This window comes from Tetrao urogallus (genome assembly GCF_951394365.1).
Source record: "Tetrao urogallus genome assembly, chromosome: 6".
Classification (NCBI taxonomy): Eukaryota; Metazoa; Chordata; class Aves; order Galliformes; family Phasianidae; genus Tetrao; species Tetrao urogallus.
The window spans coordinates 44,902,744-44,919,131 of record NC_136819.1 but is presented as its reverse complement, the minus strand read 5'-3'; the positions used below and the strand labels follow the sequence as shown (position 1 = coordinate 44,919,131).

At 41.9% G+C, this 16,388-nt stretch overlaps 1 protein-coding gene across 1 annotated transcript in view; it reads right to left on the bottom strand.

The window, feature by feature from the left end:
* SLC24A4 (solute carrier family 24 member 4) overlaps positions 1-13,459 on the bottom strand; it is a gene marked incomplete at both ends in the record, with an annotated part of 79,626 nt that extends 66,167 nt beyond the window's left edge. The window contains 2 exons of the mRNA XM_079536816.1: positions 11,090-11,200; positions 13,303-13,459. Of these exons, the coding sequence (XP_079392942.1) occupies positions 11,090-11,200; positions 13,303-13,459 (268 nt within the window). The remainder of the gene's footprint in view (positions 1-11,089; positions 11,201-13,302) is intronic.
* Positions 13,460-16,388: the final 2,929 nt, after the last annotated feature.

The window sequence follows — 16,388 nt, the reverse complement described above, 5'->3', positions numbered from 1 at the left end:
TTTTGATTTTTCCTCCCAGAGGGAAATTTCTTTCAAAGAAAATCAAATGATCTCTTTTTTTTTCCCCCTCACAATTACAGACCATACAGTTCACCACCCAGTAAAGCCAAATTTCTATTCTTGGTTTCTGTTACTTTGCAGTGGCAAAGCTGCCTGGCACTCATAGCAGCATCTGCAGGAATACCCATGGAATTTAAGCCTTTTTAATTCTGTGAGTGTCTTTCAGTAAAGAAAGTTTTCTAAAGCAAACAGAGAAAAACAGGATGGAAGATGGAAGGGGAGAAGAAAGAGTCAAACTCGTGTCCAGTCCAAGCACACATCAGACTTCAGGGAGAATCAAAACATGGGTGTAATTCTGGCTAATCTCATAATTGCAAGAGGCTTTTATCCATGGCTGTTAAATAATAAGATCTAAGTTGCCTCTCCAAGATTAAGTGTATAAAGTCACCATGCAGCTAAAATAGCAAGTCAGTGAAAGGTTTGCTACACCGCTTACGTAAAGAACAGAAAGATAATTTTTCTGTCATTACCCTAATAAAAGAATTACTTTTGATTCTTTAACACACAAACATATTTACTAGCAGTTTGGGGTCAGGTATGTAGGCCCTCCAGAATCATGGGACATCACACTCTACTACAATCTGAGCAAAGTGAGATGTCACAAGACAACACCTTCGTGCAAACAGGCACACAGCCAATGGTGTCAGTCAGCCCTTTCTCATCCCACAGTTTCGATACAGGAGGGTCCTTGTCTTTTCCACAAGATGTGCTCAGCTGGACGACGTGGCTGGAAATTGTTTTGAGGAGGATGGAACTCACCCATAGAACCCAGTTGGGACCCTGTCAAGAAATGTCTGGTAGATGTGCAATCTCTATTCCCCAGAGCTGCTCAGCTCTAATAGTCTGACTGGGTGTCAGCAATGTGACAAGAGCAGAACACTCTGCATCAGTAATTGGACGGAAGAGATGGATTCTCTTCATAGTTGTGACTATGTTGGTTTTTCTTTTGAAGTACATAATAATGCATCACAATTCCCATCCTATCTACAATTTCATTCCAAAATACCATTACCACTAACAACATTTGTACGGAATTCAACCCTGCTGAGGCAAGAATGAAAAAAAAAAACCACAAAAAACAAAACATTAAATTTTGAAAGTGCTCAACAAAACCAAAACATTTTGCAAATAATTTAATGCTGTCTACAAAATCCAACCAATTTCAAAAGCCACTAAGCTTGTAGAAATATAATACTTAATATAATATTTAAAATCCAGAAAAGCAACTGTCAGGTTTTTTTTTTAATTTATTTATTTAATATCTCTTCTACACGTGCAAATGGGTCTTCTACATTCATCTGTAGGTGCCAACTGGTGAAGCAGTTTAGTAAGTGAAGAGAATTTCACAAGTATTCAGCAGAGACTTAATACTCTTAGGCCAGTCTGCAGTTTGCTTCAAAACAAACAAAAAAAAACCCCAGCCAACTGAAGTCCAAAGTGCAAAATGCATATCTCAATTGTGTCACAAATAGTTATAAATACTCCTTTCAGCATCAACAACCTGTGCTAATTGTGCAAACTCCAGGACCACATGAAAAATAACATCATTTCTAGCACATCAGAAAGTCAAATTTTGACGTGGTGGGAACCAATTGAGCCCTGTGCAGCAGGTAACATTCAATCAAGTTGACTAACTTGTCTTTACCAGCCTGTTGTCATGCAGAGAAAGCAACACAGCTCCAACCTTTAATTACCTAAGCAGTACTTAATAAACTTAGTTGCCCTGAATATCCACAGATTAAGGCAGTTCTGGAGATGATCCCAGATAGTCTTTCCAACTAAGGGCTCTCCCATCAGGTGCTGTTACACTGGTCAACCACGTAACTAAGTAAACACACAGAGATTAAAAAATATATATAATCAATCAACATCAAATCTGAATCACTTCTTCAACACTCAAATGTCAGTTACAGCCAATACATAAATCCTCAAGACAAAATCCAAAGTGAAATATTAAAAAACATTTGAGTGAGGCTATAGCACAGATCTCCTCACACACAAGAGAACAACGCTGAACGCTTCCTTCCTTTCCTTCCTTTTTCTGCCTGGAAGCAACAGAGGTGTTCATTTCATTCCTAGCATGGCAAAGGTGTGCTGATATTTAATGCAGTCTCTCACACTGGAGTCTCAGCCTGTTTTCCTTCCACTTAACAATCTTTAAGTATCACCATCATTCAACACAGTGAAGCAGTTCTAGGCACATCACTGCTCTCTATGCAGGCAACGAGTCTTGGTGCTCCATTTATTCAGTCTTGGTAAAAACATCTCTGTTGTGAAGAATTATGTTTCTCATGAAAAGAACAAAAAGCATGAAATAGAAGAGCCAAGTTACTACAAGCTGATCAGGGAGGAGGGCAGAGAGATGACTAAGGTAGCAGCAGAAGTTCCTTGCTCAGTGAACTTACTGTGGCTACAGTTTAAGGGAAAATAATGCAGGTTAGCTACTGAACCTTCCCGCAGACTTTGGGCAACTCACATTGCCTTTTCCCCTTCTCTATGACCACTTTCACTGCACGCTCTTTGAGACTGCCACTGCATCTCTCAAGAATAGGCAACACCATAGTTTATAGGGACCCTCCTGTTCTTCCTCCACCCTCAAGTAGTAAAGCCTCTGCATGTGAATAAAATAGAACTTATTAGTATCATAACTCTGACTTGTTTCCAGTACAACCAATCCAGGCTGGCTGATCTCCAGAGAGCACCTTGATACTCATGGCTAATCAGAACAGAGATTCAAAAAAGGAAAGAATTATAATATTCTATATAGTTTCTTTCACATAGTAATTTGTGAGGGACAGTATAAAGATAGAAAGAAAAGGCAAATGGACACTGGAAACTCATCTAAACGTTTCAGTACAGGTAAAGGAAGGAGATAAAAGCTAGCAGGAACAGGAAAGAGGATGGCACGTGAAAAGCCAAAGAAGGTGAGAAAAAGACCTATAACTTCAGGTAACACTAGCCAAAGATCCTGTAGGAGGCTTAAAAGAGGTATGACATAACCAGGCAAAGAATGCATCTCTTAGGAAGGGGTGGAATCTGTTTAAATAGAGGAGATTCTCACCAAATAATTATGATGTTCAAAGAACTAAACCAGAAACACTTTCACACAATTCAGCAACAAATCTGCAGGACAATCTCAGCTGCTATAAATTGTCAAGGCTGTAAAGGATATAGTGGAGGTAAGACAGTGTGCATCATGCTCCCAGCTGCCTTAATGCACAAATGCCTCTCTTCAGAAGTCTACGTTTTGGACTAGAAAGTCAAAATTCAAAGCAAATGCTGATTCACAACAGATTTTTAAAAATATATCTATTTTTTCCCATTTCTGCCTTTCTGAGCTTCTAAAACATAGTTTCATCCATTTTAACTGCACTATTCCCAAGGTTGAGAAGTTTTCACCACCTGTGAACCTTTAGATTTTACTATTCTGAAGATCCACTCACACTACCCTCAAGTGACTAGAGAGAACGTCACCAGCTTTCAGCAATCTCTGATAATAGTCCAAAAAGCAAGTATGAGAGCAAACTGAAAAGGCAGGCTAAAACATCTTGCATGCTGGAAGGGTGTAGGCATATTATAGCCAATGTCCCCTTCATGGGAGAATTAAGACTCGCTTAAGACTGTTAATCTGGCACCTGCCATTAACTTACTGTTGTGGAAAAAAAAAACACCAAAACAAACTGAACAAGCAGATGGACACACAGCCTGCCTTCTACCCTGAAGTGCCTGCCCTGCTGCACTTCAACTTATCAGCAGAGTCCCAGCAGGAATGAATTTGACTCACACTTTCTAAGACTAATACATTTTCTACTATAATGTCTTCAATGTCTGTCAGCTTAAAAGAATAAAGGAAACCATCACTCTTTATTGCCTGAGGGTTTTACCTTTCAGTAGAACAGGAGTGATGCCAGATTAATTGTCAGTGGGTTCCTGGAATATTTTCAGCCTGCTAAGGCGGATAACCACATCTATTAATGAATACAGTGACAGAAATGTACAAGAAAATTATGTAAGTTCTGAAAAAATAATTCAATTCTGAGAGTTCTTGTCAAAATAGAACAAAGCTTAAAATTAATTTACTGTAATGAAATTGCACACTGTGTCAAAGTATATTTTTAAATCAGTACTTCTGACCCAACACTGAGATTCAGAGACAGAGTTGAGGCTCAAGAGTGCCTGGTTTTGGTGAAGCTTTTTACATCACTTTATATCTAGATAGTTTCATTAATACAGGCTATGAAGATGCTCTTCCTTGATACCCAACCGAAGCTAAAAATGAGAAAAAGAATATAAACTGAATGTTTCCAGCTTTATGGGCCAAATGAAAGGCACAGAACATAGCCTTTCTGCAAATTAAGCTCTTTAGAGTCTCCCATTGCTTTTCTTTTTGGACTCCTTCCCCAGTCAAAACCAAACTTCACAGTGTGCTTTCATTTCTCTTACTCCTTTTACCATTTCATCTACTTATCAGTTCCCAAAGCCAAACTCTGTCCGATTATTACCAGGATACTCATGGCTCATTACCCAAAAATTCAGCATCTCCCATTCTTGTTTTTCATCCTTTCACCCATCCTCCAACTTCAGTCTCCTTGGAATAATCTCAGTCTTCCTACCACCCAACTCTAAGTCTCAAGTTTCTCTATCCCTCTTTCAGCTTCTGGTGACTATCTGCTATCTCCAGCTGCTTTTTCACAACCTAATTCCCTGCACTCCTGTGCCTGCCCAGTTTCACACGAACCCTCCACACAGTGTGGTCCAAGCTACAGATGGATGAGACACTGAGAAAACAGAGATGGAACACTGCAGAGAGCAGAGATGCCATAGCCCACTGGAGTAAATATAGACATTATAGACATTATAGTTAGTCTTAAGAGTATATCAGAAGAATTTGAAGCTGATGTTTTTGACAGCTTTTGTCCAAAATTATGTCTGCATCACTGGCATAATAATTGCTTCTCTCCTACTACATTTTCTAAAATGCATAAAGATTTTTAGGGGGGAAGAATGGGAGCTGCTTGTTTGTTCTTATACAAGAAAGCTTATACAAGCTGCATTATTTGATATACTAGATTACTCTAGTCTTCATAAAAAGGCTGTAGAAAATTTTATCAAGTTGGCCACACAAAACAGACAGACTTCTCTTAAATTTTCTATTCAACTACAATTCTATCTGAAGCGCTCACCCTATTGGCTTTAAATATTTTAAGTTTGCCAAAATTGCAAACAACTTAAGCAAGCTCTTGCAATGGGACACATCAAGCAGCCCGAAATCAGCTACAATCACAGCCAACAGTGCATTGTTAGTGCCCACTTACAATTTTCAAAGAAAAAATGCTGCCTTCTTTCTCTTCAGTCACTTTTAAAAATTATGCTGTACTTTAACGCTTATCAAACAATCCAGATCCTCATAAAGGCTCTGCCCTAGGTCAATCCCAAGAGTAGGGATTAATGCTCACAAAGGCTGATTTACAATGCCTTTTCAACTTGCTTCATCCAACACTAGAGTGAGGTATGGTAATAATTATGCATGGCACAAAGTAAGGTAGCAGCTTTTTCTTTTTCAGCTGCAGTACATTGCAAGACAACCTAGACAATAAAGTGAAAAGGAAGGAGTGAAAATGAAAATGTCAGGTCATGTTGAATTTACCAATTTAGACTGTTCATGAAACAAAGGGGTACAGTGAAATCATTACTACCACCACCTTAGCAATGGGGTTTTAAGGCGCTGATCCCCATTACAAAATTTAACAAAATTTGATCTAGGGAAGATCAGGAGCACATTCTATAAATTTTTAGTATAAATTTTTAGTATTTATAATAAATTTTTAGTATTAGTATACATTTTTATTAATATTTCTAAATATTAGCATAGTGTTTAAAAAAAAAAACACAAAACATAGCACAAAATGAGACGTTCCATCAGCAACCACAGTACATTTAGATTAGCACTTAATATCCAGTGTTTATTATTATACATTAAGGTGCCTATTAGAATTAAAAAATACATTATATAGATAGATAGATAGATCCTGTGTATGATGCACTTCATTTTTACAATGAAGTGGATGGAAAACAAGGCTTCCTATAGCATTTTGATTATGAATGTACAAAAAATAGCTTTTTCTATCATTTTGGAAAACTACTTGGAGCCCTCTCTCCCCTAGTCAGCAAGAGCACTATTCATTGATTTTTTCAGATAAAGTAACAGGCTCTTGTATTCTCCACGGTATCTTAGCAAAAATGCCAAAAACATCTAGAATTTCTCTACAGTGCATCATATTCTACAGGAGTCCCCAAGGTCTGAATAACTAGCAGTGTGAAATATACACAGACTTAATGAATTTTGATCCTGACTCTGAACTAAAGCTACACACAGGCTGCTGGAGAACACAATTTCACCATAGATGACCGATTCTTTTCCTCTTGCAGCAAGGACATAAAGGCTCACTACAACGTGCCTTTTAATTCTGAAGTAAAAAAGACAGCCTGATTCAGAAACTCCAACCTCTCTGCCTTCCTCCCAGCCTGCAGTTCATCCTTTCCCACTGGTAACAACGAGAGGAGTAGGCTGGAACCAAATCCCTAGCCACTTAAAATCAATGTAGTTCAGGATAGGAAAGCCCACAGATGCTGCCAATTTCAAGACAATTTCACTGACCAGCGACAGAAGACTGTAATAGAAATATATTTTGATACATTTCTAATTCATAACAAGTCATTAATCTCTGTAATATATACAAAGACAGAGATTGCTTGAAAATATTTGCAATGGAAAGCAGTCAAGATGAATTACTTTAATAGCCTAACATCATCCAGTGGAGTCACATGGTTAGAAATGCCCTAACACCAAATCACCCCTATCTGTAGCCAATCAAAACGTTAGTCAGAGTTCTGGAAGATCATGGGAACATTCTGAAACAAGAGGTGAGCCACAGTAGCAGATAAGCTACATAAGTCAGACTTGCTGGGCAGACGGCACTGCAAGCTAGTGAGCTGACGGCAGATGGAACTGAGAGTCTGGATACAGCAAAAAAACCTGGTTGAAAACTAATGAGCCCTATTAAGATGCTAAAGACAACAACTCTCCCTTTCTGTTGACCTGTCTTTAAGCCAGGATTAGATGAGCCCCTCCTTCAGCACAAATTTACTCACCAAAAGTTTTCAAAACCATAAAGAAAAGCCTCCCTCAATGAAAGAGATCCACAACAGTCACTTGAAGTTACTCAACACAAAATGAGCAGAAGATGCATAATTCAAAACTCATAGAATCTCATGAAATTTTGGAGGCCCAGAGCATTCTACATCCTACCCATAAGCCTCTAGTCTGGCTCCAGGGTAACATTAAGAGCTGTATCAAAGAACCACAGGGGTTAGAAGGGACCTCCCTCTGGAGATCACCTAGTACAACCTCCCTGCTACAGCAGGCTCCCTACAGTAGGTTGTGCAGGAAAGCATCCAGATGGGTCTCTTGAATATCTCCAGAGAAAGACTACATCATCTCCCTGGGCAGCCAGATCCAGCAAACAGAGTAAAGATGTTTTTTCTCATGTTCGTATGGAGCTTCCTGTGCTCCTGTCCATGCCCACTGCCCCTCTCCTGTCACTGGGCACCAGTGACTGTGTTTTTTCCACAGCAGGGGAGCTTCCAGGAAATGGAATTTCAAGACAGGATCTTTAATGGAAGCCAGCTACACGACACACCAACTTGGGTCTTAATTCAGACTAAACTGTGGTTGGCCAGGTGCTCACAAATGCTCTGTCTCCTTCCTGCAAGTTGCCTACCGTTCCTTTGCTGCTGCTACAGGATCCATAAGTTCTTATGACAGCAAAATATCTACCACCAATAAAACTGTGCAGCACTTTTTAAGATATTCACCAATATCAGTCACTCTAACTTCCAAATGTCAGAAAAACCTTTCTCCCCCAGTTCTGCTTTATTAGCAAATAAATTGCTCCCTTCTCTCCATCCACTTTCTTTCTTGACACACACACACATACTCTCATCTATGTATTTTCCTTTCCTTTGTTAGAGCCTCAGGATTCATACTTAGAGAAACATTGCCAAGACTTCAAAGGTTTTTTTTTTATTCTGATACAATGGTCCCAGAAGCATTAATAATGTTTTCAGAAGAACACAACACAGAATGATCTACTCCTGTAAATGAGACAATCTCATACAGCATATGCTATCTGAGCTTCTAGCAGATAGCAGCTTCCAAAGACTTCTAACTGCAAGAAGCTTACAGAGTTTTTCTCCCAAGACATATTCAACGAAGGATAAGTGCCCTGTCATGAACTGAAAGGCTTTCATGGTCTTATAAACTTCTATAGCCGCAACTTCTGACAACTGGGGATTTTTTTTATTTGCACGTAAGCAAGAGAAGAGGATGAAGTGGTAAATAAATTAACTTTGTTGAAAGCCTTTATGAAAAGAGAAGTAAAGCTGCAGACTTGCGTGGGAAGCTAATAAAAAGGGAGCAGAGTAACTGCAGTGCAATGACACAAAAGATTAACAAGCTCTCAAGCAAGGACTTGCATTCCTCGAGGTATGAAGTCCTTTCATCCTAAACACACAGGGAAATATTCACATAAGGAAATTGCTGCGTACCATATACACAACCATGCATCTGCTGGGCCCCTAAAGCTTAAAGGAAATACAGAGCTGACATAGATAAGAATAAGCACTTGCCATAAAAGAGCCTATTCAGAGCACTATATTCATACAACATAAATGTTTATTAACTATCTGTCTTAAAATTAAAGAAAAAACAAACAAACAAACACAAAGTTCAGACAGTCAGAAATTTTGACAACACGTTCCTGAGAGCTTCATTAAATTGAGAAGGTCAGTTTTCTGGGTAAGTGCATGAAACATTGCAGCTGAAAACCCACATTTTCTCACCAATTTTCGATGTGATCTTGACTGAGTCTCTTAGCCTTTCCCATGACTGCTTTCCCCAGTTGTAGTAACAGGGTTACACAAACTACATTCTAAAGGAAATGAGCTTGCTGCTTGCTCCTTTTTGATAGGAGCCTCCTTCTCATTACAGTGGAAATCCCAATCTCTGGCTACCATATAGGAACAACAACAACAAAAAATTCCGCAAAAGTTACTACTACAAACTTGGATCCTTACAATATCATCCAACAAACATCAGTTTCAAATATTTTCAGATGCTTACATCTTACTCTTGAAGCATCCAGATCCGCACATCAGTGGGGGAAGATATAAGCAGATAAGATTTACATTGCTGCAGAATAACAGGAAGTGACTAAAAATGCCACAATTTCAGTTCTGTGACATGCTTGATCTGTAAATCTGTGTTCTAACTGAAGAAACACCTATTAAAAAGAAAGATTAATTCCAATGCTGTGCCAAAAATCACAAGCTTAACACAAGTTTTCTTAAAACTTTAGCACTCTGAGGCACATTTGGGTCTCTCAGATTCCATCCACCCAGCTCTTGTGGTTAAAGAAAAAAGTGCACCTCAACAACCTGAATTTCATAAAGCGAATGAAATGTTCCAGCTGTATTTATTCAATCCAATTATTCTTAAAGCATTCTTACAGTTTTGGAGCATGAAGGGAGCTGAATCACTGGACAGTGCATTGGGCAACTTGATCTAGCAGAAGCTGGCTCATGGCAGGTAGGTTGGAACTAGATGATCTTTACGGTCCCTTCAACCCAATGCATCCTAGGATTCTATGTTTTCTTTTCAGTATCTGGAGAAGTCATCACTGCTAACAACATTTCAATATATGTACGTAAACATATTTTTTCCATTAGCAGTTTTACTGTATCACTGTAAAGTTCTCCTTTACTGTAAGTAGAAACTCCCACCAAAAATGTTGAGGGGTGTCTCACTGATCCAACTTTGACAATTTTGTGGTCTTTGTTGGTTTGCCTTTGAGTGTTCACACATGATCACACTGACACATCTACATACGCAGAAGAAAAAGAAAGAGGAATCAGAAAGAACTGTATTCTTGATAACCAGTCAGAAAATAATGACATCTTCCCAGAAGGTTATTTGTTTATTCTTTCTCACCTGTGAACAACTTTTAAAGATAATTCAAAAGTATCATAAGGTTACAGGTACAAACAGCAGCAAACTAAGTTCTTAACAGAGATGCTTGTAGACATCAAGAAAATACAGTGAAAGGTTTTGGATCCACATACTTTGAGCAGTGTTCCCCTACTCTTCTCATAATGCATAAGCACAGTAGCAATCCTCAATCTATACAGTAGAGGCCCTAATATTATAACAAACATGTAATTGAAAGGGGAAGTGCTGCTCTAAAATCCTCAGTGCCAGAGGTTCACAGTATCCCTGAACTCATGCTGTCACTCTTTGCAAGAAAGTACAGTCTCTGCTGTCACTCCCTACTTGATGACAGAATCATATTGCAATAAATAAATAAATAAAGCTGAACTTTAAATTAATTTGGCTAGTGCCACTGGCAAAATGTCTCATCTCCCACTTACCATGAACCACAGAAAGGCAAGGAGAGAGAGAAAGGAAATATACACTGGAAAGACAGATGGGAAGATGACAGTGTTGTGGGCTAACACAGATATTAAAATGTGTCATCTGTCCCTGCTCTCAATCAATTGAGAGCAATCTCTCCGTCCAGAACAGATATCTTGAAGTAAAAGCTGTTCCAGGGTTTCCATATTACTTACCTCATCATACCCCTCCATAAAGTGTGAATTTCCACTCTGAATACACAGTTTATCACTAAACCAGCAAAACATGATTCAGTTTATAATGGCAACAAGTTCAAACTACTGTGCTCAGAGGATATCTCAAACAGTACACATTTAACCCAGTTTCAAGAAGAGCACACCTCTCATTACCATTGTAATATGCACTGCTCAGTTAGGCAGGAAAAATGAAGAAAGAAAAATTCAGGAACTGTCAACACAAGTCTCATAATGACCCCAAACGTACTTACATCTGAATATTAATTTTGCACAGCACAACACATCTCAAGAGCTTACAGTACATCATTAAGTTTCCTTTTCTTACCTGGATCTGTACAGTTCTTTCCTTCCTGCGTCCCATTAGATAATGCCATCAATATTCTATTCCTCCACGTCCCTGATGAAACATGTGTGTCTGCAATACTTGATTGTTGGCCTGTATGAAATAGAAAGAGGTTATATCCACTGTCACTGAATTTTTCCTCTATCATCTTAACAGGACTTCATGCTCCCATTAGCCAGGATCACAGGCAGATCATCAATATCAGTAAGTGAACACAGCAAAATGACAGTGTACCTCTGGCACATGTCAACGCAAGTATGCCTGGTGCTCCCTGGTGCTATCAAGGGTAAACTAGCTATGAAGGTGGAGTACCTAAGCTGTCAGCACATTCTGGCTATCGGAGTACCTGGCTGTGACCCATAACAGCAAAGTAATTCTGCAGCAAGCAAAAGTTGAAACCTGTATCTGTGAAACTCAATACTTCCATACCCTATACATGGAACCAGCCCTATGCTGACATGAATAATGATCACATTTTCATTTAATCAGCTGCATTTGCAGATGCCACATCACTGATTTATCAAAAATATAAATGCATGTTTCCAAGTTCCAGATATATTTCTGCTTAATCCAAACCAAGGGACTGGTTTAGCATAGGGTGTATTTGGTAATATCAATCTCTGCAAAATTTGTTGAGGAAAATGAAAAATAGCATAGTAAAACCCCACAAGAATTAAGAAAAACAAAACTTCTTTAGAAATCAGAGGAGATTTAGTCTGAACTCATATTCCAGAAAGAGTCTCTTACTGAACTTACTGAATACAGTTTGTAAGGTGCACTTACGGTGTACACGATCATAACAACCAAGGGAAGAAGAGATTCTCTTAAGTAAACTGCTTCCATTTCAACCATATCTATTTCAAATAATATAATAACAAAAAAAACTCTCATACTTGATCTTAAAATTTATACTAGAATGCTCAAGGTTTGCTACAGTAACTCTTGCTAGAAAAGCTTTCTAGCTTGGAAAGTTAGTTTGGGTAAAATATTTGCTAAAATAGTCTGCTGCGACAACTGTAAGAAATTCAGAGAACAGATGGTCAGTGTTTATGGATATAATATACTGTAAATTAGGGGGCTGAAATAAATTCTACCTGATGGAGCATACCAACAAAAATCAGGTTATCGGGGATTTAGCTGATAACCAAGGAGATTAAAAACTTTCATTAGTCACGGCATTCTTCACGCAAGACCAAAAAACATCTGGAAACCCTTTATCTGCAACAAAAACCTCAAACTATGTAAACACAAGTATACCCCAACCAAGCTGCCTTCACAAACCAGTCCATTTATGAAAAAATCTAGCTACTGCAAGAAAAAAAGAAGTCATAGGCACAACAGATAAACAGCGCTAAATAAGGGGGGCTATACTGTGAAACCATGATTTTAAAAAATGTTGGAAGTTCTAAGACAAGCTATATGCTAATAGAGCTGATATATACAGCACTAAGCTGTTGCATCTAGGACGGCAACAAGCCACCCACATACCTCAAACATCACAGGTAACAGTGTGAGCACAAGGGCCTCAGAAAGCAAGAAAAGTTCCACAGGATTCTTTTCTTCCTAAAGCACACATTTCAACTTCAACTTTAAGCGGATGACCTGTTCTAATTACAGTAGAGACAGGATCTGCACTTCGTTTGATTTTGTTCTTAAATCCTCAGGAAACGTTGGCTGTCCTACCTAGGAGCCTGTATGCAATACCCAGTCACCTTCGGTTTCCTATCTGGGTGGATGCGAGGCAGAGTGGAAGGAGACTGCCTCCAGCTATACATTCACAGCCTCAAACGTGCCAGCAGGCAGAAAAACAAACAAGACAGCAACAAAAGAAACAAACAAACAGAAAAACACCGGGAACAACGCAATCGATTATCAGTTTACCAATATGTCACTCGTATAAAGGATGCAACGCACTCCCTAAAATACGAGGCCGGCACCGTTCCTTGCCTATCATACAGAACGTTCTGTCAATCCCAGACCGTCACTTAGGGGAGAAGATGGAGAGAAGCAGCCGTTGCAGCTGATGGATGGAGGTGTACAGCCACAGGTTACCAACGAGAGGCGGCCCGGAGCTGCCCGGGGACCAGAGGCGGCCGGAGCGGCGGCAGCTCGGCGCGGCGGGCAGGGGGCGGTCCCCGCTCGGTGCCGACCCGAAGCCCCGCGCCCCGCCGAGCCGGCACTGCTCCAGCACTCACCCCGCCTGGAGAGCAGGCTGGACATGCACCAGACGAAGAAGAGGATGGCGCAGATGAAGCCCAGCTGCTGCAGCAGCATCTCCCGCCGCTTGCGAACTTTCCTCAGCAGCGGCAGCATGGTCTTCGGGCGCGCGAGCGGCGCTCCGTCCAGCTCCATGGGCGGCGCGGGGCCGGCCGGCGGCTCGCTGCGTGCGGGGCTCAGTCCCGCCGCCTCTCCGCGGACGGCTCCATGGCGGGCGGGCGGCAGCGCGGGGCGAAGCCGGTGCCCGGAGAAGCAGGGCGGCAGGCGGAGGCGGGCGGGAAGGCGGCCCGGCAGGGGGGCGAGGCGGCGCTCTCAGGGGCCGGGCTGAGCCCCGCTGCCCGCGCGCACCATGGCCGGCGGCGGAGGAAGCGGAGCGGCGGGCGCCCCGCAGCCGGCTGCGAGTCAGCGCCCAGCAACGGCGGCAGCGCTCGTGCCCGCCCGGCCAAGTTTCAAGCGGAGTCCTTTCCTCGCTCTGTCCCTCCTTCCTTCCACCCCTCGGCACCGGCGGGGCGCAGCAAACGCCGCCTCGGGACTGGCCGCCCCCTGGGCTCTCGCGGCGGCGCCGAACAGCCGCTCAACCGCAGCAGACTACCGCTCCCTCGAGCGCCCGGCCCAGCCCGCCCCTCCCCGGCAACTTTCTGGGCGCTCCGCGGACGCCCATGGCAACGCGCAACAGCGCCTGGCTTCCCCAGGGAGGGGCGGGGCATCGGCTGGCCAAATTAATCCTTTCCCCGGGGCGGGGAGCGGCTGCTGTGAGCGCCGTGCGAAGCGCGGGCGCGCGGCGGGGTCGGGGTCGCGCCGCCTGACTGCGGGTGTTGGAGCTGAGGGGGCAGCGGCACGCGTGTCACGCGGGATCTCTGGCCTCATAGTTCGCAACATGGAACGCTTCGTGTCTGCCGTTATTTCTATTGATGTCACAACTGAAATACTAATAAAAATATCCTGCCAAAACAAATCTTCACGCGTAGAATATCGTTCATGCTCTGCGTTTCCCCTTCCTCCTGCAAGTGCGCATGGTGGTCTTTCGTTTTTGCTTACGAAGTATTTGTGCAGCAGTGGGTTGGGACACGGCGCTGCACCACAGACCCGCTGCGTGCTGACTCCGAGCTCGTGCCCCCGTGCCGTGGTGCAGAGGGGCTGCTCGGGCTGGACGGTCAGAGCAGCGGCTGTGTGAGCCTCGTTGCTTGCTTGCGTGCACGTAGCTGCAGAACTGTTCAAGCTGAGAGGGCGCCCAGGCTCTGGTGGGCCTTAGACTTTCTGATTTAGCCTGAAGCGTGTTAGAAGAGTGGCACTGAGACACACAATGGTCTTTCATTCCCTTGAATGCTGCTGAGGGAGCAGAAGTAACAGCGGACTGTCATGTGGAAGGTGGAAGACTGTATTACAAGTCAGCTCATGTCTGTTATTTTTCTCCATGCCTATGCAGGACATCTCCCAGTTGAACCCAGAATAAGGAAATCCACTCCTGACCAGCACAAAGTACAGTTTAATTAGGCAGCAGAGCTGCAGGAATCTGAATAAAGATCCTTCTAACACCTAATTCTGTAATAGCTATTCTCACTTAGGTATCCTTGTCTCATAATGTAACTCAACTGAAGCCTTCTAGCTCAGGACAATTATAGCATACATTTGTTCATTGAAGACCTGTATGCTCCACTCTCAGTGTTTAGTTGGTGGCCCAGCAGGGACAGCACTGCATGGTTAGATGCCACTGCAGCCCCTAACAGCTGTCCTGAGCCCTAATTCTTCATGTGGCTTTTTATCATGTCTTTACACAAGCTTCCCCTTCAGCTTGAAATGGTAGTGTGGACACCAATCTGCCATCCGCTTACTCAGTGGTTAATAAGAGCTGAAGTGCTGACATGAGTGTAGTTTTCTGCATAAAGATTATACCCAGCAATAGGAAGGTTGTGACAACTGGAAGGCACTGCAGAGATTCAATGTTTTCTCAGTAGCCACTTGTCATAAGCTCATTATATGCTTCACTGATAAGGCAGAGCAGAGCTGTAGGCTTTGGAGAGGCTGTTCTGGTAGTTACGTCTGACTGAGGTTGCCTTTATACTGAGGATATTTTCTTATGTGCTGTATCCAAGTCATGGCACTCCTGATATGAAGAGTTGCTAACGTTAAGGCATGAAATGATCAGTTTGTCTGGAATTGAGGTAAATTTGGGTCAGGAGGTAATACCGTGACTTCCAGATATTTTGTATTTGTGTCTATGGGTTTCACACAAGGAGCACGGAACCGAAGTATTGTTAGAAGTCCTGAGTTTCACATGTGAGGGATTTTCATTAAATCTGTCAGGTCCTATGAAAATCACATGGATGAAATCAAAGCACATGGTCAGTTACAGGAATGCAAGTGCAATATTGTCTTTTTGGATTAGGGTTGTTTTCTCTTTTCTGGCTGCTAAAAAGGGTCTGTTTTATATGTAATGATTACAGAAATCCTGGGGCCATCCCTTGAGGAACCAAAAGCAAGAAGCAGAAAAAAGAAAAAAAAAAAGAGAGGGATTTTTTTGTGAATGTTTTGCGCAAAAGAGAACTGCTACCTATGAGAGCAGTTCTCAGAGTGACTGTGTGCGTCTCTTCTCTCCCTGAGTACACAAATGAGGCAGATCAAAGTTCAGACTGTACTAATCTCCTAATCATACAGGCTCCTGATTAGCATTTTTAATCAGTCTGGTGATCACTAGGCAGCCTCAAAATTGCTCTTGAATGCTAAACTTCAAGAACAGAATTTCCAAATTACTTTTACTTTGGTTCTTCCTACAAAAAGTATGGGATTCTCAAAGAGAAACGTGCTACAGAATTGAGACTCGGTTACCTCTCCCCCAACAACTGGCAGCATCCACACCTCACTGGGCCGCTGGAGCACATTCAGGACATTCAGATGGAGGTAATTACTGGAATGATGTCACAACATTTTCTTCTGATTTGAAACTTTCATGTTGTGTGTGAGAAAACGGTGATAATGTCAGGGCAAAAAAGGAAATTATGGATAAGGTGATATTATATTCATTTACATTCAGTTTTTAAATCTGAAAATACTCTTGTCTCTTAGT